General features: G+C 38.7%; 1 protein-coding gene and 1 long non-coding RNA gene across 14 annotated transcripts; one reads left to right on the top strand and one right to left on the bottom strand.

Annotated features, from left to right (window-relative positions):
* Positions 1–898: 898 nt before the first annotated feature.
* Positions 899–17728, bottom strand: bscl2l (BSCL2 lipid droplet biogenesis associated, seipin, like). 12 transcript variants are annotated; one of them, XM_087280456.1, is made up of 9 exons: positions 17243–17728; positions 14863–14947; positions 14270–14413; positions 12196–12330; positions 10613–10710; positions 7880–8009; positions 5198–5230; positions 4020–4104; positions 899–1658 (listed from the first exon to the last, which is right to left on the bottom strand). In XM_087280456.1, the coding sequence occupies exons 1-9, from the start codon at positions 17500–17502 to the stop codon at positions 1417–1419; spliced, it is 1212 nt and encodes a 403-aa protein (XP_087136582.1). In that variant the 5' UTR covers positions 17503–17728; the 3' UTR covers positions 899–1416.
* On the top strand, positions 17231–25226 carry LOC141377674 (uncharacterized). 2 transcript variants are annotated; one of them, XR_015507152.1, is made up of 4 exons: positions 17231–17488; positions 17581–18171; positions 20370–20434; positions 20787–25226. It is a non-coding gene; the product is annotated as an uncharacterized LOC141377674 (long non-coding RNA). The 2 variants fall into 2 exon arrangements; XR_015507153.1 differs by lacking the exon at positions 20370–20434 and having other exon boundaries at positions 17255–17488.
* The last annotated feature ends 1023 nt before the right edge of the window (positions 25227–26249 follow it).

Raw genomic sequence — 26249 nt, 5'->3', positions numbered from 1 at the left:
GGCGATCGCTGATGTTATTGTCAGTCAAAACTCAATTCACACGGCGTGATTTGAATCGCCGACAGCTCTAGATATTTAGCACGGCAAATATCTCGCAGGCATCGGCGATTCTCTCAGATCGCGTCTTTGATAGTTCATACTGTGTGATTGTCACTCAAGTGCACGAGCAGCGATTTGCCTGTGATTTCAGGCATTTGTCTGCGATTTCTAAAAAACCTGTTGGCGGGCCAAAATCGAGGCTAAAATCACGCAGTCTGAACTAGGCATTACATGCTCTATTGACCAGACGGGAGCCCTGGGCTCAATTATCTCCGAGCTCAGGGTTCTCTTCCGGGACAGCATGCCAAACCTGCAAATAGCATCAAGCAATATCTAAGTGTGAACACTTGAAATGTAACCTTTAGTCAACAAATTCTGCATAACATATACTTCTGTAAATTGACTCATACAGAAAGTTAAATATATTAACTGTTTTCAAGGCAAGTATATTATAAGTATTGCTAATTAAATGACCTAAAAAATGTAAACTAATTCCTTACTTTTTCAGCAGAAAGGTCATTTAATTGCAGTACCTACTTACTTCATATCTGATTACAACCAACACTGTTTGTATCTAAAATCAATATACATTTAAATTTAACATTTAATAGACACTTTATCCAAAGCTACTATCTATGTACACACACCCAGAGCAGTGGCCTGCCTGGGGAGCAATTGAGCGTTCAGTTGCTCAGTGAAATCACCTCAGTCATGTTATTGGAAGTGGAAGGTTTTTAAATGTCCCCAGCTACAATCCCTGTGCCGGGACTTAAGTGTCAGGACTTAAACCTGAGTCCAACTCTTTGACCATTAGGCCATAGCTGCCCTTCATATAAATATAACGACAGTACAGCCAATCATCAGTCATCATCTTTTTTTTATTTTTTTTTTATCAATAATTCCTAATGTGCCACATTAAAACAGTCATACCCTCAGCTCGTTCTCCACACACAACCAGTGGATATTTCTCTGGTTATCTGTGTTTCGACAGGAATATATGTAAATCAATGCAAATTATTAATGCTATTTTCCAGACATACGCCATAAGCAAATGTCATTCCTCCCCTTGGGCTATTTATTTGCACATTCTCGTTTTTTCTTTTGGGGTTGTAGTTGTTGTTGATGATATTATTATGTAATATTCCACAACAAAGGATACTTCTGGAAAGGTTCGTTTTGAATATATTGGTTATATACAGAACAATACATGATTATAATAGTGCAATCTACTAATGCTTGGTTTGATTAATGTTGAAATAAGCATACAAGTCATTCTCCCAGACTAGCATAAAGTTCAAATTTTTTTAAACAATTGAATTGTTACCAAATCTATCAACGGGACCTTTGGTTTTCATAACCTTTCTCCTCATTCCCTCTTTAGGAGCTTGAACAGACACCAACACGATAGTAGTTTTTATCCGTGGTCTCTGTTAACACTTGAGGTGCCTGTAAGCTGTCCTGCGATAAATGTCTGCGCCTCAGAATTGTTTCTTCATTCCCATCCTCACAGATGGGCTCATCCTTGGTTAGTTCTCTGGAGTCGTCACTATCCTCCCCTGTCACATCTGGAATGGATTCTTCCATATCTGCTGAATTGGAATCCATGGTGTCAACATTTTCTGTAGCGATAGGGGACAAGTATATTTGACTTGCTTTTAACCATGTAACCATACATGCATTCATACCATAAATTATAACCACGATGTACGCATATGTGAAAACACTGAAGTAAACACGTGCAGAGTAAAATTTGAAAATTCTACTCATTTATATATATATATATATATATATATATATATATATATATATATATATATATATATATATATATATATATACACACAGTATACACTCACCGGCCATTTTATTAGGTACACCTTCATAGTACCGTGTTGGATCCCGTTTTGCCTTCAGAACTGCCTTAATCCTTCATGGCATAGATTCAAGAAGGTACTAGACATATTCCTCAGAGATTTTGGTTCATATTGATATGACAGCATCACGCAGTTGCTGCAGATTTGTAAGCTGCACATCCATGATGCGAATCTCCCATTCCACCACATCCCCAAGGTGCTCTATTGGATTGAGAGATGGTGACTGTGGAGGCCATTTGAGTACAGTGAACTCATTGTCATGTTCAAGAAGCCAGTCTGAGATGATTCACGCCTAATGACATGACGCGTTATCCTGCTGGAAGTAGCCATCAGAAGATGGGTACACTGTGGTCATAAAGGGATGGACACGGTCAGCAACAATACTCAGGTAGGCTGTGGTGTTGATACCATGCTCAATTGGTACTAATGGGCTCAAAGGGAGCCAAGAAAATATCCCCCACACCATTAAACCACCACCAGCAGCCTGAACCATTGATACAAGGCAGGATGGATCCATGCTGTCATGGTGTTGATGCCAAATTCTGACCCTACTATCCAAATGTCACAGCAAAAATTGAGACTCATCAGAGCAGGCAACGTTTAACCAATCTTGTCCAATTTTGTTGAGCTTGTGTGAATTTTAGCTTCAGTTTCCTGTTCTTAGCTGACAGAAATGTTACCTGGTGTGGTAACGAGTGGATATTTGAGTTACTGTTGTCTTCCTATCAGCTCGAACCAGTCTGGCCATTCTTCTCTGACCTCTGGCATCAACAAGGCATTTGCACGCACAGAACTGCCGTTCACTGGATAGTTTTTCCTATTCAGACCATTCTCTGTAAACCCTAGAGATGGTTGTGCGTGAAAATCCCAGTAGATCAGCAGTTTCTGAACTACTCACACCAGCCCGTCTGACACCAACAAACATGCCACGTTCAAAGTCACTGAAATCACCTGTCTTCCCCATTCTGATGCTTCATTTTCAGCAGATCATCTTGACCATGTCTGCATGCATAAATGCATTGAGTTGCTGCCATGTGATTGGCTGACTAGACATTTGCGTCAACGAGCACTTGTACCAGTGTACCTAATAAAGTGGCCGGTGAGTGTATATGTTCATTTTTACAAATCAATGAACACATATAACTTCACTACACATTATAAGCACACCTCCCATCAAATGATAGCAAAAAGCTTTGTGTTTTACTCAAAACCTAAAATTGGATCAGTTTAAAAGACAATTAATGCTTTGATACAATTGTGTTGTGACACAATTGATTATGTTTAGCTTCCCTTGAAAACATACCGAACCATTATTTTTGTGTAATGTTTTAAGGTAGTGGCTGCATGCAGAAATATGATCACTGCACATTACTAAATTGCAAGATTAGCCAGTAGTTCAAGAAAAAAACTAAATGTATGGGGTGGGTAGCCATATCTTGCTTGTTTTTTACCGAGCTATGTTTGAGAGTCTTATTCGCTATGGAATCACAGTCTGGTTTGGAAACCTGTCTGTTCAGTTGAAAAATAAATTGGTTCATATGCAAAAAATAAAAAATATAAAATTATAGGGATAAAACAATATGAGCCCATCCAGACTCTATACGAACAGGCGGCTATGAAAAGAGCAATACGTATTAGCGCTGATTCTAAACATCCCCTTTTCAGTGAATATCATCTGTTACCATCAGGAAAAAGACTGAGAATGCCAATGTGTAAAACTAATAGACTGAAGCTTTCGTTTGTTCCTACCTCCATAAAACTGTTGAACTCTACCAATAACACTGCTCCTGTAGTACGCTAGCACTTGACTGGGTTCTGTGTTTTATATATTTATACTTATATACGGTCTTATTCTGTAAACAATGTATGTTCTTAACTGTTTGTTCTTCATTGTTTTGTTTTATTTATTTTTACTGTCTGTTCAGACAATGTTGTAGCACCTTTTATGCCCAAGACCAATTTCCTCTCGGGGAAAAATAAAGTTTAACCTAACCTAACCTAATTTATTCACCTATTTTGAAATGATCTTTTTGAAAAATGATTGTGATTCCAGGGGTCAGACTAATGAATTTTTATGTTCTGCAAAAGTAATATATCACATCTGACCTGGTATAATTCCTCTATCATGGGGTTCAGACGGATCATCAAACAGGTCGTCAATTTCATCCATTTCCTCTTGTTGCATACGAGCCTGAACCAAAGAAAACACATTTAAAAAAATATGATTAACAAAGAGAAAAAAGCGCACAGCCTAATCTACTATGCAAGTAACATGTTGTGTGCAATTAATTATGAGAGCATGCTATTATCAGTGTTTTAATTATGTGCTAAAACACTGTTTTCTTTTTAAGATTAACTTCTTTTATGGCAAATCATTTTCAGCATATTTAAGTTTTAAAGAGGTTTAAAGGTGCCATAGATTGGAAAATTATGTGTTATATATTTGAATATCATGAAATCATTACATAAAAATGACATACATCATTGTTTTTTTCCTTATGTAAATCTAGTTTGAGCAAACTCCAACTATGATTTTAGAGTCAGCTTCATTAATATGTTAAAATCCCTTTAAGAGTGTGTTATAGGGCTCTATTTTAATGGTCCAGGCGCAAAGTCTAAAGCTCATGGCGCAAAAGCATTACGGGCCTGTCTGTATCCACTTTTGCTAATTTAAGGATGGAAAAATATGGTCTGCGCCACAGCGCATGGTCTAACAGAGTTGTGCTTATTCCCTTAATGAGTTATGAGTGTGTTTTAAGCATAACATGCATTATATCAATCAGAGTCTCATCCCCCAATCCCCTTTAAGACTCAGTTGCATCGTGCCATGGTGCATATGCTATTTACATGGCGTACTTTGTAAGTGGAAAAACTGAATGCCCCACTGACGAGAAAATAGTTAAACAGACCACCTGAAGAACAAGCCACCTCCATTCGGCATCTTTACTTTCTCTTTACTTTTCTCCTTTACTTTCGTGGATAAGAAACAGTGTAGTATGTGTTGGAATATCTAGCCAATTCCATGCGTGTTCAATAAGAAAAGGTCTGGAGAGGGTTTTCTTTAATGCCAAAAATATCAGTAATTTATTAGATACAAATGAATAATTTGATGACAGAGCTCTGGGTTATGTTACCCCAATGCAATACAAAAATAACATTCAAGAGGTTCGCAACAACCTTCTTTTTCCGACTTCTTCAACTTATATAGGAAGCTGATATTAAAAGGTGGAGTTTAACGAAATTCATCATTTGTCAGTCATTGTTCAGTCCTCCATTGGCCGCACCTTAGACATACTTCCTCTTTTTCTACGAATTCTCTGCAAAACAAAAAAACATAGAACTTTCTGTGCTCTGTGTTCAATTTTAACACCTCTCTTCAGACAGGAAGTTTCTGCAGAGCTGAATTTCATTCTGGACCCGCCTCAATCTACTTCTGCAAAAATGCTAATTAGTATGCTCAGCACTCACACACAACAGTAGAAGTTCAGTTAATATATGACCCTTACATGACCAATACAAATAATTGTTTGATTAAAAGAAAAAGAGACACAAATATTAATAAAATGACTCCTATTTTCCAACATATGCACTCCACTGAAGACATCCATTAACCTACATGTTTAATTTCGTATGTTAAGCGCAAAGATTTCTTTCAAAACAAATGAAATCAAATCTAAATTCAGTTCTAATTTCTAATTAAAAACAAATCTAAATTCCGTTCTGATTTCCAGCAAACTAATAAATGAGCGATAATAGCGAAGTGTGGTCAAAAAGTTATATCCAAACACACGTCCTACTCTTAACACACCACTATTTTAGAACAGCTTATGAATCCACAAAGTTGCGCAAACGGATTTGCTATTTAAACAACGTGGTGCAAAACAGGAAAATTAGGGTTGCGCAGGTCTAAAAATAGCAACAAATAACACCAAACAACTTATTATGGTAGGGCCCATAGTCTTTGACTACATCCTTAACAGTATTTGATTCTGAAGAAAGGAGCAATAACCCGCCACCACAAGCAGTAATTTAAATTTTATCCACTTCTCTCCTGTTTCAACTAACCATTTAAATTGAACGTTGAAAAACAACATTAACAATAATTTACCCTGTGTGAGATTGAATGCAAAATGCTGCAACAGCAATGCTAACTCTGCCTAACTATATTTAGCATAGAACTACATATTATGATGACCTATTTATGTGGAAGTTAAGGGTTCGTGTCATGTGCTGCAGTTTTCTGTTGTTATCAATAGAAACACCGCATTTTTAAAAAAGCAGCAGTGTACACAGGAGTTGAGCGTGTGTTTGGGCTCATTCACTGGATGTGACACAGCACTCAGGAATGGTTTGAAGAAATACACAACCACTGAGTGTCTGTAAACAGGAACTTGAAACGATTGCCCTGCCTCTGAGTTTTATTGATCGGCCCATGCTTTGGAACTGACAGTGATGTGCAGCACTGCATGTTAAAGTTATAATTTAAAAAAAAAAACTGAGCACGATGTCTAAAAAATGTGCCGCTTTTGTCTTCGATTCTTCTAAAAATTCGACCATCATGGTCATGCGCGTCTGTCAAGCGCATGTTTACATTTAAAAACAATGCAAAAGTGACAAATTATGGATCAAGTCATCACGGATATGGTTTAGTTTCCTGTGGTGGTGCTGAAAACGGAGCACGACATCTAAAATGTGGCGATCGTGTTCAACACTTCTAAAGATGTGAGATGCGACCATAATGGTCATGCATGTCTGTCAATGCAAAAGTTACGGATTACGAATCAAGTCATCGTCATAGGGATCATCTGCAAATTACATCGACAGAATCAAAACGCACAGTAACACTAAGAAGAAAAAAATATTTCTAGAAGATTCCAGTAAATGGTTACAGGCTTGACTGATACATACAGTATACAGCATACAGTACACATCAGCTAAAGCACTTAAATGATATTTTTCCTCACATTTATGTATACATCACATAAATATATAGGACAAAATATTTACAGCTTCTCAATCTAAAGTGTGCTCACACTCCTAGGGATTAAACTGACTCACTACAGGTGAGATTTTACCCATATTTTCAATCATATTTGTGAAGTAAGCAAATCATTTTCAAAAATATTTACAGTAAATTACCCTGTTGTAATTTTGTGATTTTAAAGAACGCAGGAAATTCACAGAAGCAAGACTGTCTTACTACAGGTGAGATTTTACCCATATTTTTTTTCAAAATTGTACAGTACACAAATAATTTAGAAAAATCTTTACAGTAAATCACCCAACTGTAATTTTATGATTTTAAATGATGTAGTACATTCACAGAAGCAAGACTGACTTACTACAGGTGAGAATTTATCCATATTTTCATTCATATTTGTACAATACACAATTATTGAAGGATAATATTTACAGTAAATTACCCTGTTGTAATTTTGTGATTTTAAAGAACGTAGTAAATTCACAGAAGCAAGACTGACTCACTAGACTGACTTACTACAGGTGAGATTTTACTCATATTTTCATTCATATTTTTACAGTAAACCAATCATTTTTAAAAATGTTTACAGTAATTCACCCTACTGTAATTTTATGATTTTAAAGGATGTAGTACATTCACAGAAGCCAAACTGACTGACTACAGGTGAGAATTTATCCATATTTCCAGTCATATGTGTACAGTAAACAAATATTTTTCTAAAATATTTACAGTAATTCACCCTACTGTATTTTTTATGATTTTAAAGTGTGTAGTACATTCGCATAGGCCAGACTGACTTACTACAGATGAGATTTTACCCATATTTTCATTCATTTTTGTACAATACACAAATATTGAAGAAAAATATTTACAGTAAATTGCCATATTGTAATGTTGTGATTTTAAAGAACGTAGTAAATTCACAGAAGCAACACTGACTCACTAGACTTACTCACTACAGGTATATTAAAAAATGAAAGCGCACCTTTCTGCGAAACTGGCGACCATTGAGGTTAAACTGCAGGAAGCTGAGAACGATGATCAAACTGAGGAAAGTGAAGTTAGTCATCACCCCCATCAGGGCTGAAATCAGTGGGAACTGATACAGCAGATACCTGTGCAGATCAGAGAGACAGTCATGGATGTAAAGGCCTTAAATTTTGTTATTACACAGTCACAATTTTTCTCAAATATATTTCTAAAGGTGCTGTTGACTTGAAATTATCACCAGAATTCAATAAGGTAACGTAAAAAAATTATGTGTAATAAAATGAAATGACAGAAGTAAAAGGCAGGCATGGAAAGCCCAGACAGCAGCTAAAATCTCTAAGAAGTTATTCAGCAACCCTGACCCTCATCAGTGTTTACAAATATTTGATTCCTTAGTCTTAAGGGCGTACTCACACTATGTACAGTTGCCCTGAACCAGGCCGAAGCATGCTTGTACCCCCTCCCGTCTCCCCCGACGACCGGCACTCACATTGCATTCGGGCCTGAGCATGCATACGTCATTGATTATGCACTGTTCAGTTTAAGAAGCTCTCTCGCTCTGCACAGTGGAGATCTCTTTACATCGTTTTAGCAGTTTGGGATGCAGTGACACGCAGTCAAATATTTTGCCGAACAGATCAGCCACTTTTGACACTCATAAACTATCATAAAAGTCCTAGTCCTGCAGGTATTAGAGGGTTTGCTAAAGATTCAGCTGTGGTGCAATGAGGGCTTTGCGTCTTTAATAAACTATGACAGCTTGTGTTCATTAATCAGTAAGAATGATTAATAAATCCATATGAAACAGTCCCTTAAAAGTCACATCTCGTCTTTAGTTTCGGGCACAGGCATGCTTTGCACTCACACTACAACCAAAGTAAACTGCGCTCACCTCCTCCAACCAGGCCAGGGCTGACCAACTGAACCGCGACCTGAGCCCGATTCAGAGCACTCACACTTCTCAAACGATCCAGGAAATGTGCCTAGGCACGATTCAGATAGCATAGTGTGAGTGTGCCCTAACACCTACATGAAGCTGAAACCAGGTGAACATTTCAGCAAGACAATGATATCAAACACAGCCAATGAAACCCTCAACTGGTTTTTAGAGAAAAAAAATTAAGCTGTAGAATGGCTAAGACAATCACCTGACCTAAATCCAATAGAAAAAAAGAAGTGTGGTTTATTTAAAAACTAATTTCGAGAGGATCACGTGCTTATGATCAACACGACTGGCACCATATTAGCTCCGTATTCTGCCCTATCAGATGATAACCAGAGCTTTTCGCTCGTTATCTTTGTTCTGAAGTTCGCCCCTTCCACCCCGAATTTCCCCCTTTTTTTCCAATAGGGTGACACGGTGGCCCAGTGGCTAGCACTGTTGCCTCACAGGAAGAACCAACCCAGGCTCATTGTGGAAACGTAGCCCCGCGGACGTTTCCGGAGACTGCGAAATATGTCCCCGGAGATACGTATTCATTGTTTTCGCGAATCCACGAGAGGCAGCTGTATGCGTTTTTTTTTCGCGTCTCGAACGCCTCTCGGGAGTGCGCGCCTTTCGAGCCCACGCTGTTCTCACGTGAGAAGCCGCCGGAGGCCGTCTGTCCGACTGAATGACCGAACGATTTTGATCGCACTTTCGGATCTCACCACATTCTCGCCCTGTCGCAAACTCGTTTGCTTTTATTTTTTTGGATTCTGTTTTTCATCTTACCTGATTTCTGGAACCGCTCTTCCCCGGACTCGATCCCGGTCGTCGCCGCGGCTAGCTCCTCCTCTTCCTCAGGGCCTCTGCTCCGCCGGCGTAACGCCGCGAGCTAAGCTGACAAACTGGTTGCAGCGGGAAAGACCTCCACACGGAGGCAAGCCATCAGGCCAGTTGGCGAGCGCGAAGAAGAGGAGCGGCGTCACACACACCGCCCCATAGTGTTCGCTCGAAAAAAACAAAATGTGGCCATACGTACCTCCGGCCACGTAAATCTCCAGAAATGTCTGAGGGGCTACGTTTCCAGAATGAGCTTGGGTTGGCAAGAACACTGCTGGTCCAACCTCCTATTGGGCTGGTCGGCATTTGCATGTTTTTCCCGTGTTTGCTTGGGTTCCCCGGGTTCCTCCCACCGTCCAAAGACATACACCATAGCCAATCGATTAATCCAAATTATCACCTAAAATAACTTTAGTTTACACTTCTCACTAGACGACAAGCAGGGGAGTTCTCGAGACCTACCTGAGCTTGAACTCCCCTCTCGCCCTTCTAACGGGAGGGAGCCCTGGGCTCAGGGATATTACGAGCTCAGGGCTCTGTCCCAAGACAGCATGCCAATTACGCTTTATTGATCATCAGCTAAGTGTGAACTCTTGAATAAAGATCAGAGATCAAGACAAGCCCCACAGAACCATCAACATTTTTACATCCTATTGAAGTCTGGGGGAAAAGTCACACCTGAGCAATGCATGCGGACTCCATTTTCCATACAATAGACATGTTGAAACTGTCATCACCAAATAAAAAAAAACCTTTATATAAAGTATTAAATATGTTTCTCTCTCTCTCTCTTTGTGTCATTCCATTGTTATAATACATAACTATTTTTTTCTGAATTTGTTTGGTTTATTTGCATGATTGTTTAAGTTAATCTTGGTCAGTTTCATGTCAACAGCTCCGTTAGAATGTCGAGGCCTGTTCAACCAGCCCAGAAAACAGACTACAGAGTACACAAATACAAACCTGATGCCTGTAAAGTGAGCAAAGATGTAGAGGTTTGCCTTGTAGATCTGAATATTTGGAGCGTGTATCTCAAGCATAGCGCCAACAGTGGGTTTGTACTGAATAGAGAGAAAATAAAAAAACTGAAAATTAGGGATGTAACAATATTGTAAATACCGTCATACCGCAATAGTAATTTTTTTCAATATTACCGTAGGCGCATAACTCAATAAAACTATATTTCTGAGAAAAGTTTGCTCAGGCGAATGAAGCGAACGGGAGGTAGCGGGAACTACAATTCCCATCAGCCTAGGCGTGGCCATCATCCTTTGCGGTCTGTTGTCACTACAGATCCAGTAATGCGGAAATGGAGTGTGTTGCTAGTAGCAGGGAAGAAAAAGAGCTGGAAATTATCGAACCTATAGCGGGTTTTAAATCGCATGTGTGAAAGAATTTCGGTTTCTTTCTAAAAAGATAAGAAAAAGGAGAAAAGGTGACAGACAAAACAAAAAAACAGTATGCAGGCACTGCCAGACTGTGGTGAAAAATAAGTCGGGGAATACGACTAAAAACAGTCATGGAGACTGCAGAACACAGCACACTTGTTAGATTGATGCAGACATTGGCTTGTACTGCAAAGAGACCTCTATCTCACTCATGGCATGTCCTCTCAAGTGGTGGAAAGACAATGCACATCGTTACCCACTGCGGTCAACCTTGGCTTAATCATATCTCTCTGTCCCAGAAACCTCAGTCCCAAATGAGAGAGTTTTTTTCCGTTGCAGGGGACATTGTAAATGCCCAGAGATCCCAGCTTTTACCAGATTATAATTATATATGATAATTTTCCTTAAAAAAACTCATCTCTATCTAAGTGAGTGAGTGATTAAATGTTGAATGTGATGAGTTTTCAAGAATACTAAATTGAAACTTTATTTTTTTTATATGGTTTTATAGTTTTTTGTTGTTAAAAATTGAAAAATTAAAGTTCCTGTTTCGAAACTTACAGATAGATGGCTAATTTGTATGTCATTAATATGTTCATTGCTAAGGTACATAAGTACTTTTGGCACTTTTTTCCGAGTATTTTCATTAGTTTTGTTTTCCTGTAAATTACTCAATAAATACCGTACTGTGCCATTCATACCGAGGTATTAACGTACCGTGAAATTCTGATACCGTTACATCCCTACTGAAAATATTTCGTTCCTCCTCTTACATATTTTAGGCCAGAGGTGCCCAAAGCTGGTCCTGGAGGGCTGATCGTTGGCACATTTAGTTCCAATCCTAATAAGACACACCTAAACCAGCTAACTAAGCTCTTTCTAGGTATACTAGATTCTACCAGAGTTTGGACACCCCTGCTTTAGTTGGACCATTTTGTGTGGAAAATGTGTAACGCGCCATTTCTGTTTGTAGTGAACATCCATACTGAATATGCATGCTTTTCATTGTGTTTCATAAAAATAATCCCTGTTTGCACTTAACAACTTAAAACAAGTGATTTATGAAGTAGTTTCAGCAGTTGCTTTGCAGTTGTTGAGCTGTTATGAGATTTACCAAGCTGCCATGTTGTTGCTAGGTCGTTCAGATTCATCACTTACAGAATCATCTTTGAATTCAGAGAACAGCTCCACTGTGACTGACTGCTTCTGCTCTGACATTCCCGATAAAAACATGGGGGAGAAAACCAGTGTGCCCAGAGTCTGAAGAAGAGAGGAGCGGTAATGGAGCATTGCCTGAGAGAGAGAGAGAGAGAGACAGAAGTTAATCTGAGAAGATAGACAGAAACATAAAACATTTTCTGAATGGGTTCAGAAAAATCTTGCGGCTTGCCTTAGCAAACCTAAATTTTAAAAACAGTACTGTATGCAAGCCGAGTAGTATGTCTGTATTCATAGTATTTGAAAAACAGTATGTGAGAACTACCCAAATGACCGACTACTTCTGGTGAGATTCTAAAGTGTGCATCTGATGGACGCTACACTATCCCATGATGCCTTGCAAGAGAATTTATTAATAGGAGGGAATCGACGCAACTGACGTGTGTAGATCGTGTTACAATGACAAATGGCTGATGTAGTATGTCTGGGTTTCATTAATACTACTTACTATATAGAACATACGTTTACAACAGTCTTGTAGTAAATTTTCAACTAGTAGGCAATTTCGGAAGCAGCCCATGGTTGTTTCTCAATTCTAAGAACGCAGAGAACGGACTTGCCAGATGTCCTCGGAAGAACGAACTCGGGAGACCACAAGAACAGAAAACGCTCTTCTGATGCTCTTCTCATAAAATGCTGCGCTTCCGACCTCCAGTCGCATTGACTTCTGGGACTTCTAGAGCGAGTTCGGTGCTCAAGTCTGCATCAATGCGTCCTCGATATCAAGAACTAAAGTTTCTTAGAACTAAAGATACGGAAAGTTTCACGCGTCCTTCGTTCTTGTGGTCTTAAGTTTTGAAACTGAATTTTGGCAGTTGATGATGACGTTACACGAGAACACCCTGCTGAAAAAAAACTGTTTAAACCAGCCTTGGTCTAAGCTGGGCAGGCTGGAAAATGACCAGCTAAATGCAGCTAAAACCAGCTTGACCAGCCTGGTTTAGGGCTAGATAAGCTGGTTTTGGCTGGGCCCCCAGCCTGGCTAGGCTGGTCAAGCTGGTTTTTGCTGGTCATCTTTCAGCCTGACCAGCGAAGACCAGGCTGGAAATGGCTGGAAACCAACCTAGACATGGCCAAAACCCCTCTAAAACCAGGCTGGTCAACCAGGTAAAACTAGCCAACCAGTCTAGTCTGGTTTAAGCAGTTTTTTTCAGTAGGGCAAGAGGATGCAAAATTGCTGAAGAAGGCATATTGAGAAACAGCCCATGTCTCCTTAACCAAACACACCTGATTCAGAGCTCATTAGCAGAGAGTGAAAGACCTGTAATGGGTGTGATAGCCAAAGCAGACATCCAAAACATGCGGTGTTGGTGGTCTTCCAGGAACGTAGTTGAGAAACAGTTCATCAGAAAATAAAATTGTGCCCGATAGGGCCCTTCATGTCAACTTTTAACATAACATCTCCAGGTTGGAGGAGAGTCCTTACCCAGGTGGTGGAGCTCTAGTATTTTGTTCGCTAAGGACGTAACATGAGATTAACAGGCGAATCGGTTTGTTGTAGTAAAGACGGAGCTGAGCCAAAAGGCAAAGCTCTAGGTTTACCGGTCAATCTACATTCCTAGTCTTACCTATGAACTTTGAGTCATGACCAAAAGAACAAGACCTTGTAAACAAGCTGCCAAAATGAGATTCCTTTGCAGGGTGGCAGGGGCATCCTCAGAGATAGGGTGAGGAGCTCTAGAGGAACGCGGAGTAAAGCCGCTGCTCCTTCACATCGAGAGATGCCAGTTGAGGTGGCTCAGGCATCTGTTTTGGATGCTACTAAGATGTCTACCTAGGGAGGTGTTCTGGGCTTGTCCCACCGGGAGGAGGCCCAGAGGAAGACCCTAGACATGCTGAAGGGACTATGTCTCTCAGCTTGTCTGGGAATAGCTCAGGATCCCGCCGAAGGCGCTGGAAGAAGTGGGTGAGGAGAGGGAAGTCTGGGGTTCTCTCCTGAGACTGCTGTGACCCAGCCCCGGATAAGTGGCAGATAATGAATAATGAATGAATGTCTCCACATTTGTGTACTTACAGAACGTGATGAAACACCAATTATCTGTCCAGCTTTAGAATAAGGAGTAATTGTCACTAGAAACATTCCCAGCTGCTGATTGGTCGGAGACTCTGGCATTTCCAACTTAAGCGTGATCTGATAGGGCTGGCCGTATGTCATTACCTGTAGGAAACAGGGAAGAGAAAAGCAAAATAGAGTGTTAAATTATGGAGTATGTCCAGGGGATACATTATGCATATATTGTTATGCATTGAATCCGTTGACTAGTTCATGTAAAAAAAATTTCAAGTACGCAAAGACATTTAGATGCAATATACATTTTATTTACACCACCTATGCCTTTTCTCCACTGAGTGGTACATTTCGATTCAGTACAGTATTATGATTCGGCACAGGTTTAGATTCACACACTCATAAGCGACGGCCAATTTAGCTTATTCAATTCACCTAGCGCATGTCTTTGGACTGTGGGGGGAAACCGGAGCACACAGCGAAAACCCATGCAAAAAATAATTTTTTTCTAATAATCATCAAAAAAGTTTGAAAAAACAATAAAATAAAGCTCAGTTAAAATCATAAAAAGAAGTACAGATTAAATCAAGAATGGTCACCTGATGTTTTCCATTTTTCAGTAAAGAGACATTGGCCATGGGGAAAGAACACATAGGGTGATGAGGAGATGGACAATCAGTTCTGCTGATCAGAAACACATCACACATTTTGAAAATTACCACAGATAAACCTCCGAAGAATCTTAGATGTCTGTGCACATATATTACAATCTGTTACCATCTGACAAGGTAGTATCAACTTTGTCAGTATATAAACTGAACACTCAGAAATCATCACATAAACACGCTCCATTTCTGTTCATAATAGCAACAATGTAGTGATACTTACATTGCTATAACAATTAACAATACTACATAGTTTAGCGAAAAACTGTGACACACAAAATGAAGAGTATGCTTTAAATGCTCAAAGTTCTATATATATATATATATATATATATATATATATATATATATATATATATATATATATATATATATATATACACACATACAGGACTTTAAGCATTTAAAGCATACTCTTCATTTTGTGTGTCACAGTTTTTCGCTAAACTATGTGTTGTATTTATGTAAGCATTTAAAGCATACATAAGTGTGTGTGTGTGTGTGTGTGTGTGTGTGTGTAAAAGAGAGAGAATAGGAAATTATTTACTGTATATACTGTACTAACAATAAAATACTGACAATAAAAAATATATTCTTTAGTCGTATAAATACAGCAGCTGCACAAAACCAAGGTGTTTTTTTTTCCATAGAAGCAATTAAAAGACTGACAAATCATAGAAACATCTGACTATTATTTTCTATGAAGGCTTTGCATATAAGATTAAAAAAATGCATTTATTAAAAAAAAAACTCTTTGGTGAGGAACGTCTCTTGATTTTACTTGCAGTCTTTGCTGTCTTAACAAATCTGTCTCATCTGAAACTCAGATATGTCAAATTAATAAAGCTTTTTTTTTGGTTATTTTACTTTTTTCATTTAAAAGTGACCCTAAAAAGAAGAACTTAAACTTAACAATCAATTATAGTTCACCCAAAAATATGACAATTCTGTCATCATTTACTCAACCTTTACTTGTTTCAAATATTTATGAGTTTCTTTCCACTGTTAACCACAAAAGAAGATATTTAGAAAAAAATATTGTATAATTATTGACTTCCATAGTATTTGTTTTTCCTACAATGGAAGCCAGTAAAGGTTTTCAGATTTCTCTAAAACATCTTCTTTAGTGTTCAACAAAAGAAAGAAACTCATAAATGTTTATAATCACTTAATGAAGAGTACATAGTAAGTAAATGTTCATCTTTGGGCCAACTAGCCCTTTAAGATGAAGAAAATGGGTTTTCTTTTTTAGAAGATCTAAAAGGATGATTAAAAAAAAAGCTCTTTACAAGTAAACTTATATATTTTAAGTATCTTTGTATGAGTCTAAAACAAAGATGCAAAGCTGATTTAGTTTAAAGTGGCTAAATAAACATCTCACCTGTAGAAAATGGTGACAGGTTAACTTATTTTGACTTATAAGTTCAGCGAAGCTGATTAAGTTTAAAATGTTCACTTCTGGCTAACTAAACATCTCACATATAGAAAAAAAGTTGACAGTTAAACTTATGTATCTTGGTTTAAGAACAATTTTTAAGTAAAAAAAAAAAAAAGATGAGAAGCTGATTAAGTTTAAAGTGTTAATTTATGCCTAACTAAACATCTCAACTGTGGAAAACGTTAACAGGTAAACTTATTTTGTTTTAAAAAATCTTTTCTTTTAAGTTAAAAAAGCAAGATGCGAAGCTGATTAAGTTTAAAATGTTAACTTCTGGCTAACTAAACATCTCACATATTGAAAAGGTTGACAGTTAAACTTACATATCTTGTTTTAAGAAACAATTTTAAGTAAAAACAAAAACAAGACAAGAAGCTGATTAAGTTTAAAATGTTAACTTCTGGCTAACTAAACATCTCACATATTGAAAAGGTTGACAGTTAAACTTACATATCTTGTTTTAAGAAACAATTTTAAGTAAAAACAAAAACAAGACAAGAAGCTGATTAAGTTTAAAGTGTTCACTTCTGGCTAACTAAACATCTCAACTGGAAAACGGTGACAGGTAAACTTATATTGTTTTAAGAATCTTTGTATAAGACTAAAAAAAAAATGAGAAGCTGAATGAGTTAAAAATGTTAACTTCTGGCTAACTAAACCTCTCACGTATAGAAAAAGTTGACAGGTAAACTTACGTCGTTTTAATAAACTAAGTAAAAAAAAAAAAACAAGACGCGAAGCTGATTAAATTTAAAGCGTTCACTTCTGGCTAACTAAACATCTCACATATAGAAAAGGTTGACGGGTAAACTTATTTTGTTTAAGAAAATTAGTTTACATTGAGTGTTAACTTTTGTTTAACAGTAAACATCTCACCTGTGGAAAAAGTTGACAGGTGCAACAAAATTGGCCGTGGGCATAAAGGAATAATAAAAACTTCCATAGAGGAATAAAGCCACCCAGAACACCAGCAGAATCACGCAGATAATAATAACCATCTCCACAGCCTTCCATCTCATCCACACCAGCAGATCAGACATCGTCTCTAGGATCTCCACCACCAGCCCTCTGATCTGAGGTCCCACGTCCTGAACACCAGAATCCTCTGAATTCAACTCCTCGGTACTGGACTGCATGTTTACCGAGATTTATTTCCTCCAAAAAAAGCTGCGTTTTTATCTTGCAAATGTCTTTCACAACCTCTTCTCTTTCAGTTTTGGCTGTCTTTGGTGTCTTGCTCCTAATGTTGGACAATCTACGCAACAACCTCCCTCATATTCTCTCAGAAACACTACTCAGTTTTCAACCACCACCTCATGCTCCTGTTTTTGGGCTTCTTTGAGTCTGTCCTTGAAGCTGTGTGACTTTGATTCATCTACAATACTCTTTTCAAGAAGCGTTTCCGCAATAATGAACTGTGACACTCCTGGAAAAAAGGTTTTCCTGGTTCCTGGAAAAAAAAGCAAAAAAACAAAACAAATGGACTGTCCGAAGAACAGCTGGACTCCATTGGGACGACGCTGGGACTCATGACCAGCATGTGAGGCAAGAGGACAAGGACGCCTGTTAGGAAACACAAGTATGAAATGTCCAAGGCGAATTCTTCTATGTGTAAATATGTGTGTCTGAATGAGCTTCAAGAAAATGCAGAGGGATTGGTGACGGCTGCCATTTTGGCAGAAACCCACACGTCATGCAACTGCTTTGGAAACAAAAGTCGCTTTAAGTTCAGCATTCAACCACAAATCCATTGGACGCACTAAAGACACATGCAACTTCGAAAGGAGTCGAGCACATTAGCTCAGGTCAGTAAGAAGCTTTGATAAATGCACAAATTACAGGCAATTAGCTGTCTGTGGACATGTAATGCGCACTGTTTAATTATGAGCTTGAAGTTTATGGCTGAGTTGAGCGCAATCTCATAATTGCACATGTTAGACTAATATATAAACTTGACAATTTTGCACCCACACACAAATATACCCAGATAGTAGAGAATTCTGGCCCAGATATGGCATTAATCTGGCACAGCAGGCATTCATTGCACTGGCAGACAGCATGTGGGCCAAACACGGCCCTGGTTTGGCAGTGGTGGCACCGTCTTTAAGGCGGCACACAATACTCGGGCCAAATGTAAAATGTAGTATTTGGTCCAGATGTTATTAATTTATATGTGGGCCATGTAGTTCGGTCTATCTTAGCCCACTTTTTAAAAATATACCAATCAGGTCGCTTCAAGAAAAAGCACGCCCATAGCACGCCTAAAGACCAATGATTCATGGGTTTATCAAATTCATTCCAGTCGTAACACACCAACATATCTGGCCCAGTTCAGGCTCAGTTGTGCGTTATTAACTTGGCTGAGACTTGGCCCAGATATGGTCTTTGTCTGGATACCAGACTTGGTCTAGTCATGTACCGTAATCCACTGTGGCATGTGGGCCAAGCAAAAGCTGATTGTGTGGGCCAGAGGTGAGCCAGAGATATTTTGCCATGTGCATAGTTTTTGACTTGCTTTTTAATACAACTTGTACGTTTCTGACTGCGTCAACATGAATTTTTAGGTTCCTGGATTAACATCTACACTTTTTAAGGTACACCTCTCCAACTGCTTGTTAACTCAAATTTCTAATCCACCAATCACATGGCAGCAACTCAATACATTTGGGCAGGTAGACATGGTCAAAAAAATCTGCTGCTGTTCAAAGCAAGTATCAGAATGGGGAAGAAAGATGATTTCAGGGATTTTAAAAGTGGCATGGTTGTTGGTGCCAGACAGGCTGGTCTAAGTATTCCAGAAACTGCTAATCTACTGACATTTTCACGCACAACCATCTCTAGGCTTTACAGAGAAAATATCCAGTGAGCGACTGTTCTGTGGGCACAAATGCCTTGTTGATGCCAGAGGTCAGAGGAGAATGGCCTGACTAGTTCCAGTTGATAGAAAGGCAACAGTAACTCAAGTAACCACTCGTTACAACTTAGGTATGCAGAAGAGCCTCTCTGAATGCACAACACATGCAACCTTGAGGCGGATGGGCTACAGCAGCAGAAGACCACACCGGGTGCCAATGCTGTCAGCTAAGAACAGGAAACTGAGGCTACAGTTCTGAGGTGTTGAGTGGTTAGTGAAATGAACCCGAATTGGCGGGCACATCCGCTATGCCACCTGTGGTGATGTAATGGTGTGGGGGATATTTTCTTGGCACACTCTGGGCCAATTAGTACTGAGCATCGTGTCAACGCCACAGACTACCACACTATTGTTGCTTACCAGTCAATCCCTTTATGACCACAGTGTACCCATCTTCTGATGGCTACTTTCAGTAGGATAAAGCATCATGTCATAAAGCGCGAATCATCTCAGACTGGTTTCTTGAACATGACAATGAGTTCACTGTACTCAAATGGCCTCCACAGTCACCAGAACTCAATCTAATAGAGCACATTTGGGATGTGGTGGAATGGGAGATTCCCATCATGGATGTGCAGCCGACAAATCAGCAGCAACTGTGTGATGCTATCATGTCAATATGGACTAAAATCTCTGAGGAATATTTCCAGTTCTTTGTTAAATCTTTGCCACAAAGGATTGAAGGATTAAGGCAGTTCTGAGGGCAAAAGGGGGTCCAATCCAGTACTAGTAAGGTGTATCTAATAAAGTGGCCGTTGAGTGTATGTCGATCCTGGTACAACATTCCAATCAGCTATTCAGAATTAAGGAATACGTTTACCGATTATGTAAAGTTTAGGCTAACAATTGAGTTTATGCACTTCTACATTATTGTTATCCAACTATTATTCCCCTCAGATTTTGGGGATAATTTACAGTTATAGTTGGGCTTGGGGGTAGGGAATTGGTATGAATTACATTTTGAAATATGATGTTACAGGATCAACAAAGATGTTAATCTAGGATCGCGTCGTACTTGGCAAAATCATGACGTGCTTTCAGACTGTTTTCCACATGAATGTTTTTGTAATGTGACTCTCTTTCCACTAGATGACGCCAAACACCCTCAGAAAAATTTTCATTACAGTAAACTGCTTTCATCAAGGAATTATTAGGTAATAATCATTACTATTTAATGCAATATGTGCAATTTTATTGTACATTATCATTTATGATTAGCTTTGTTTTGGTATTAGATTAAATTCTGTTGATATTGCACATGCAATAATTTGTGATTTGCTTTTCAAGGGATTATTGAGATCTAAAACGGGCTCTTTTGACTAGGGAACCGTAAATAACTACCTAGCAACAATGCAAAACACCTTAGCAACCACAAAATGAGGCCCTAGTAACCTCTTAAAGCGTTGTGGTTGTGCGTTTTGAATAAGCAAACACTTACATATTCTGATATATAATCTTCAAAAAACATAACATGTCTGAATTTATTATTATTCCTTGTTTCCACAGAAGTGTTTGCTCCGTTTGAAAAGCTGCCATGCTCGGATTGATTTTTCACATGCCAAAGAAAGAGCGGGAGATGATAGGGATTCGGCGGATGATTTCAAGTGGCCTGCCAAAGACAGACTGCTGGCCTACATACATATTTAAAAAAGGATCTCGCAGGTGAATCAAATTGTTCCAGCCGCGTGGAAGAGTGCTTTTGTTCTGATGGAATGATAAAGGGAGATAAAGTGAAAAATTTTAAGCATGACTCCCTTAAACTTAAATGGAGGCTGAATCGAATTTGTAAGAACGGAGAGAGGAAGCAGAAGTGGACTGTAGATGAGTCTTCTTCATCCTCTCCTCCTCATCCTCTTCCTCTTTTGCTGGCGTGACTCATTTGCAAATCGTGTTCAGTGCTAGTATGGTATGTAAAGCCATAGTTAACAGGTTAAAGGGGTATTTATATAGATGCGAAATCCTTATTTGTACCGTGGTGGTGTTGAAATGCTGTATACCTTTCTATCTTTTGAATGAGAAATGTCTAATATACGATATTTTGGTTAATGATGTGATACTTTTGCATCTTTTTAAAGCTGAAGCAAGAGATCGTACACATTCCTATTTTCGTGGAAGGGGAAGAAAAGTAGAACATACAGCAATGAACAACTCCAGGGCAAATAAATAATGACTCAGTGTTCATTTCTGGATGAGTTAATTAATAAATTGTCTATATTAACACTATAGAAGTTGTATGTGGTGGCACGGTGGCTCGGGGGTTAGCACTGTCACCTCACAGTAATAAGGTGGCTGGTTCGAGTACTGGCTGATGTTCTTACCGTGTTGGTGTATGTTTCCTTCGGGTGCTCTGGTTTCCCCCACAGTCCAAACACATGTGCTATAGGTAAATTGGATTAACTAAATTGCCCGTAGTGTATAAGTGTGTGTGGGAATGAGTGTGTATGGGTGTTTCTCAGTACTGGGTTGCAGCTGAAAGGGCATCCGCTGTGTAAAACGTCACCATTTTCTAATCCTTTACTTGTTTTAAACTCATTTGAGTTTCTTTTGTTGAACACAAAAGCATGTATTCTGAAGAAAGCTGCGGTAACCAATTGACTTACATATTATTTATTTTTTCAACTATGGATTGTAGAATTTCAGAAGACATTAGTTAGTCTCTTCGGAGCATAATTCAAGATGAAAGGCTGTTTTTTAATGATCTAGGGACAAAGCCTAAAGTGCATGGAGGAAAAGCACTAAGAGCATGTCTGAATCCACTATTTTAAGGATGGAAAAATACGCTATGCGGCCCTGGTGCATGGTTTAACAGGGTTGTGCTTATTCTCTTAATGAATTATAAGTGTGTTTGAGCATAACATGCATTAAACCAACAAGAGTCTCCCATTCCCTTTTAGGAGTGAGTTGTTTTATGCTGTGTTCACACCAGACGCCGAACGCACGTCAAGCGCGAGTGATTAACATGTTAAGTCAATGCAAACGCGCGAATAGACATCCTGCAGCGCAATACGCATGAATGGTGTGGCACGAATGACTCGAATTGCACAAATGGCGCGGCGCGAATTGATCGTTTTGCGGGTTTGACACACATTTCGCGCGAATTGCTTGAGTTCAAAAGTCTGAACTTCAGCGGACATTCGCGCCGCGTTAACCAATCAGTAGCTTGTCTTGTGGGGGCGTGATTGTGACGTACACCTGTTTTTGGAATCCTCTAGCCGACAAACAAAAAGTTCATCAAACTGGGCTGGGCTCAGTCAGAAGCATCGCTGAAAGCCTCCATCATCCAGGTTCAGTTTCTGGAGGAGTTTATGAGCTCACAGAGCTGGATGCATGTCTAAAAGAATCTAGTGGACTCAGACACGGCCCTAAACATTTCGATGCTGTTTTTCAGTCTTCATAAAGCACATAAACACTGTTGTTTTCTCAATAAAATCCATGTTAGCCATTTAGCTATGAAGCTAGAGTCACCGGGCAGACAGAAGCCCTGCCCATCACGCGAATCCGCGTCTGTTTTGAAGTGAATTTGATGCGCGAATGAAGCAGCGTTTGACGCGCGAATGAAGCGAGTAAACTCAACTGTCCACGTGGCTATTTACGCGCGAATTGCACTATTTATCCACGATTTATCCACGCGTTCCGCGTCTGGTGTGAATGCAGCATTACACGCTGGCGCATGGCGGACTTTGGTAAGTGGAAAAACTGAATGCTTCACTAGCGAGAAAACAGCCAAACCATTTGCAGCACGAGGATAAAGAACAAGCCTCCTCCATTCAGCCTCTTTACTTACTTCTTACTTTACTTTTTACACCTTTACTTTGGTGGATAAGGAAATGTTGTCATACGCACTCCACTGAAGACATCAATTTGCCTACATAATTAATTTTGTTTGTTAAACACAAAGATTGCTTTCAAAACTATTTCTAAATTCAGTTCCAATTTCCAGCAAACGAATAAATGAACAATAATAAAGAAGTGTGGTCAAAAAACTGAGTTATATCCACACACACATCTTGTTCTTACAGTATGCGCCATAAGGTGATGCAGACATCTTCAAAACCCAACAGGGTTTCAAAACCCTAAACTAATTTTTATTAAAACAAATAAAAATATGCATATAATAATAACATTATACAAATGCAAACTGTCATGAATGAACTGAGAAAAGCATGGAGGCAGTGTTTTTCTATTTATGTAGAAAAGAATAATTTTTGTAACATTTTAATCCTTTATTTGTTTTCATTTGTAAAGACATTCGTGTGTTTCTGTACATCCTGTATGTATTAAACAATGTGTAAGCATTTGGAAAAACATAAGTGTATAACTAATACACTCTGGACTTTAGACCTGCTTTTAGTTGGTCAACGACGTGGTCTATTTCAGTTCCTCAAAATAGCAACGTGCTAACAATGCGCCTTAACACACCTCCTTTATAGACCAGCAAACCCATGAGTCCACAAAGGGGTGCAAATGGATTTGCTATTTAAACAACAGGGTGCAAAATGTGAAAATTAGGGTTGCGCTTTTCTGAAAACAGCAACAAATCTTGCCATACACGCCTTGCGATAGGGCCCGAATACTCAGCTCTCTCATATTTTCATACGTGGATTGTAAAAAAAGCAATAAAAAATTGTAGATTCAACAAAACTGTACAATATTATTCAACCATAAAGGCAAAGTTTCTTGTGTGGAACACAAAAGAAGATATTTTGCAGAAAGCTGCGGTAAACGATTGACTTGCATAGTATTTGTTTTTTCTACGATGGATGCCAATGGTTACTGGTTTTCAGCCTTCTTCAAAATATCTTCTGTTTTCAGAATCTGTATAACAAAATCTGTGTTCAACTGAAGAAAGAAACTCATAAAGGTTTAAAAAGATTGACTCATAAAAGTCCATTGTCCATTTTTAACCCACACGCAATTTATTCATGTCAGGTCTAGGTACCATATTAAATCTGCTTCAGGTCATGTAGAAACACCACCAAACATCACCAGTTTCCCCCATCAGTCAACATCACTATCATAAAAACACATCAGCACTGTGGAAATAAAGGTCTTGGAGGTCAGCTAGGTTTTCAAATGTCAAAGCAACCGTAAAATGTCAAAAACCTTCAGACAGACTCATGAATGAAGGAATCTCGCAGAGAAATGTTCTCGGCATCACATGATAGCACAGGCTCTCAAAGGACGAAAGAATTAGTGACATCTTCATAGGCAGCATTTTGAGGGATCATAAACACACCACAGATGCAAAGGCTGTACCAGAAACCATTTGATAATTTGCTGAAGTCAAAATTATTAGCCATACTGAATTATTAGATGTTATAAATTATAAATGTTTTGATTATTGTTAGTTAATACATTAACTAATACGACCTCATCGTAAAATTTTACAGATCAATCTGTGTGTGGGCTGCAAGATCAAATTCCAGGCATTTTGTTGTAATATTTTAGTCCTAACTGCCTACCATGCTAATGCTGTATTCCATTTATCTCAGTAGTCTTTTTTTTCAGCCAGAAACGATGTCAAACCCTTTGACTGTGTTCCAGTACATTGAAAACCAAGATGGACTTATCCAATGCTTGTAAAACCAGTCAATAAAACATGTTAAAAGCACCAAAGTATCATGTCCACAGAGGACCGATATCACAGTGTGTGAACTGCTGGCTTTTCTGAGATACAGACCAGCAGAAATGATAATAAACAATATTACTACACAAATAATCCATATACACATGGGGAAAGCTGAGTGAGAGGTTTGTGTTTGGCTTTGTGCTGCATTTTGATCTATTATATATCAAATAAATGTTATGCGTGGTATTTTAATGTTACAGTACACAAGCATGTCTGATTTGTGGCTCTTTTGAGTTCGTTGTCTTATGTTCCTCCAGATTATTTTCTCTTGGTATTCCTTACACTATGGCAATATTCAATATACAATGTGAAAAGTTTTGAGTGTTTGAGTTTTATTTACATCTTACTACTACCAGTTTGCCTTCAGAACTGCCTTAATGTGCTCTATTAGATTGAGTTCTGGTGACTGTGGAGGCCATTTGAGTACAATGAACTCATTGTCATGTTCAAGAAACCAAATTGTGCAAATTGTAGCCTCAGTTTGCTGTTCTTAGCTGACAGAAGTGGCACTCAGTATGGTCTTCTGCTGCTGTAGCCCACCTGGCTCAAGGTTTAACATGTTATGCGTTCAGAGATGCTCTTCTGCATACCTCAGTAGTATCGAGTGGTTATTTGAGTTACTGTTGCCTTTTTATTAGCTCCAACCAGTCTGGCCATTCTCCTCTGACCTCTGGCATCAACAAGGCATTTGTGGCCACAGAACTGCCGCTCACTGAATAGAATGACCATTCTGTGTAGACCCTAGAGACGGTTGTGTGTGAAAATCCCAGTAGATCAGCAGGTTATGAAATACTCAGACCAACAACCATGCCACATTAAAAGCCACTTAAATCAACTTTCTTCCCCATTCTGATGCTCGGTTTGAACTGCAGCAGATCATCTTGACCATATCTACATGCTTAAATTCATTGAGTTGCTGCCATGTGATTGGCTGATTAGAAATGTGCGTTAATAAGCAGTTGGACAGATGTACCTAATAAACTGGCCAGTGAGTGTGTATGTATTTATGTATGCATGTATGTATATATATATATATATATATATATATATATATATATATATATACACACACACAAACACACATTTTAAGGATCATTTACACACAAATAAATAGAAATGCTGGTATTCGTAATTTAAAATATCATTCTAATCACCTGTGAAGTTCTTCTTTAAAACATAAATGAAGATGAGAGTCTGTCATATATACAAGAACAGCAATGGATCAGAGTTGTTTAAAGTCTAGAAAAGTAACCAAAAGCATTCTCCTTTGAAGCACAAATGAAGATAGTTTAGATATAATCCAGGAGCTCTCAACCTCTATAGACGGAAATGATTCAGAG

This window comes from Danio rerio, chromosome 14 (assembly GCF_052040795.2).
Source record: "Danio rerio strain M-AB ecotype USA chromosome 14, GRCz13ab, whole genome shotgun sequence".
Classification (NCBI taxonomy): domain Eukaryota; kingdom Metazoa; phylum Chordata; class Actinopteri; order Cypriniformes; family Danionidae; genus Danio; species Danio rerio.
This window is presented reverse-complemented; position numbering and strand designations above follow the sequence as displayed.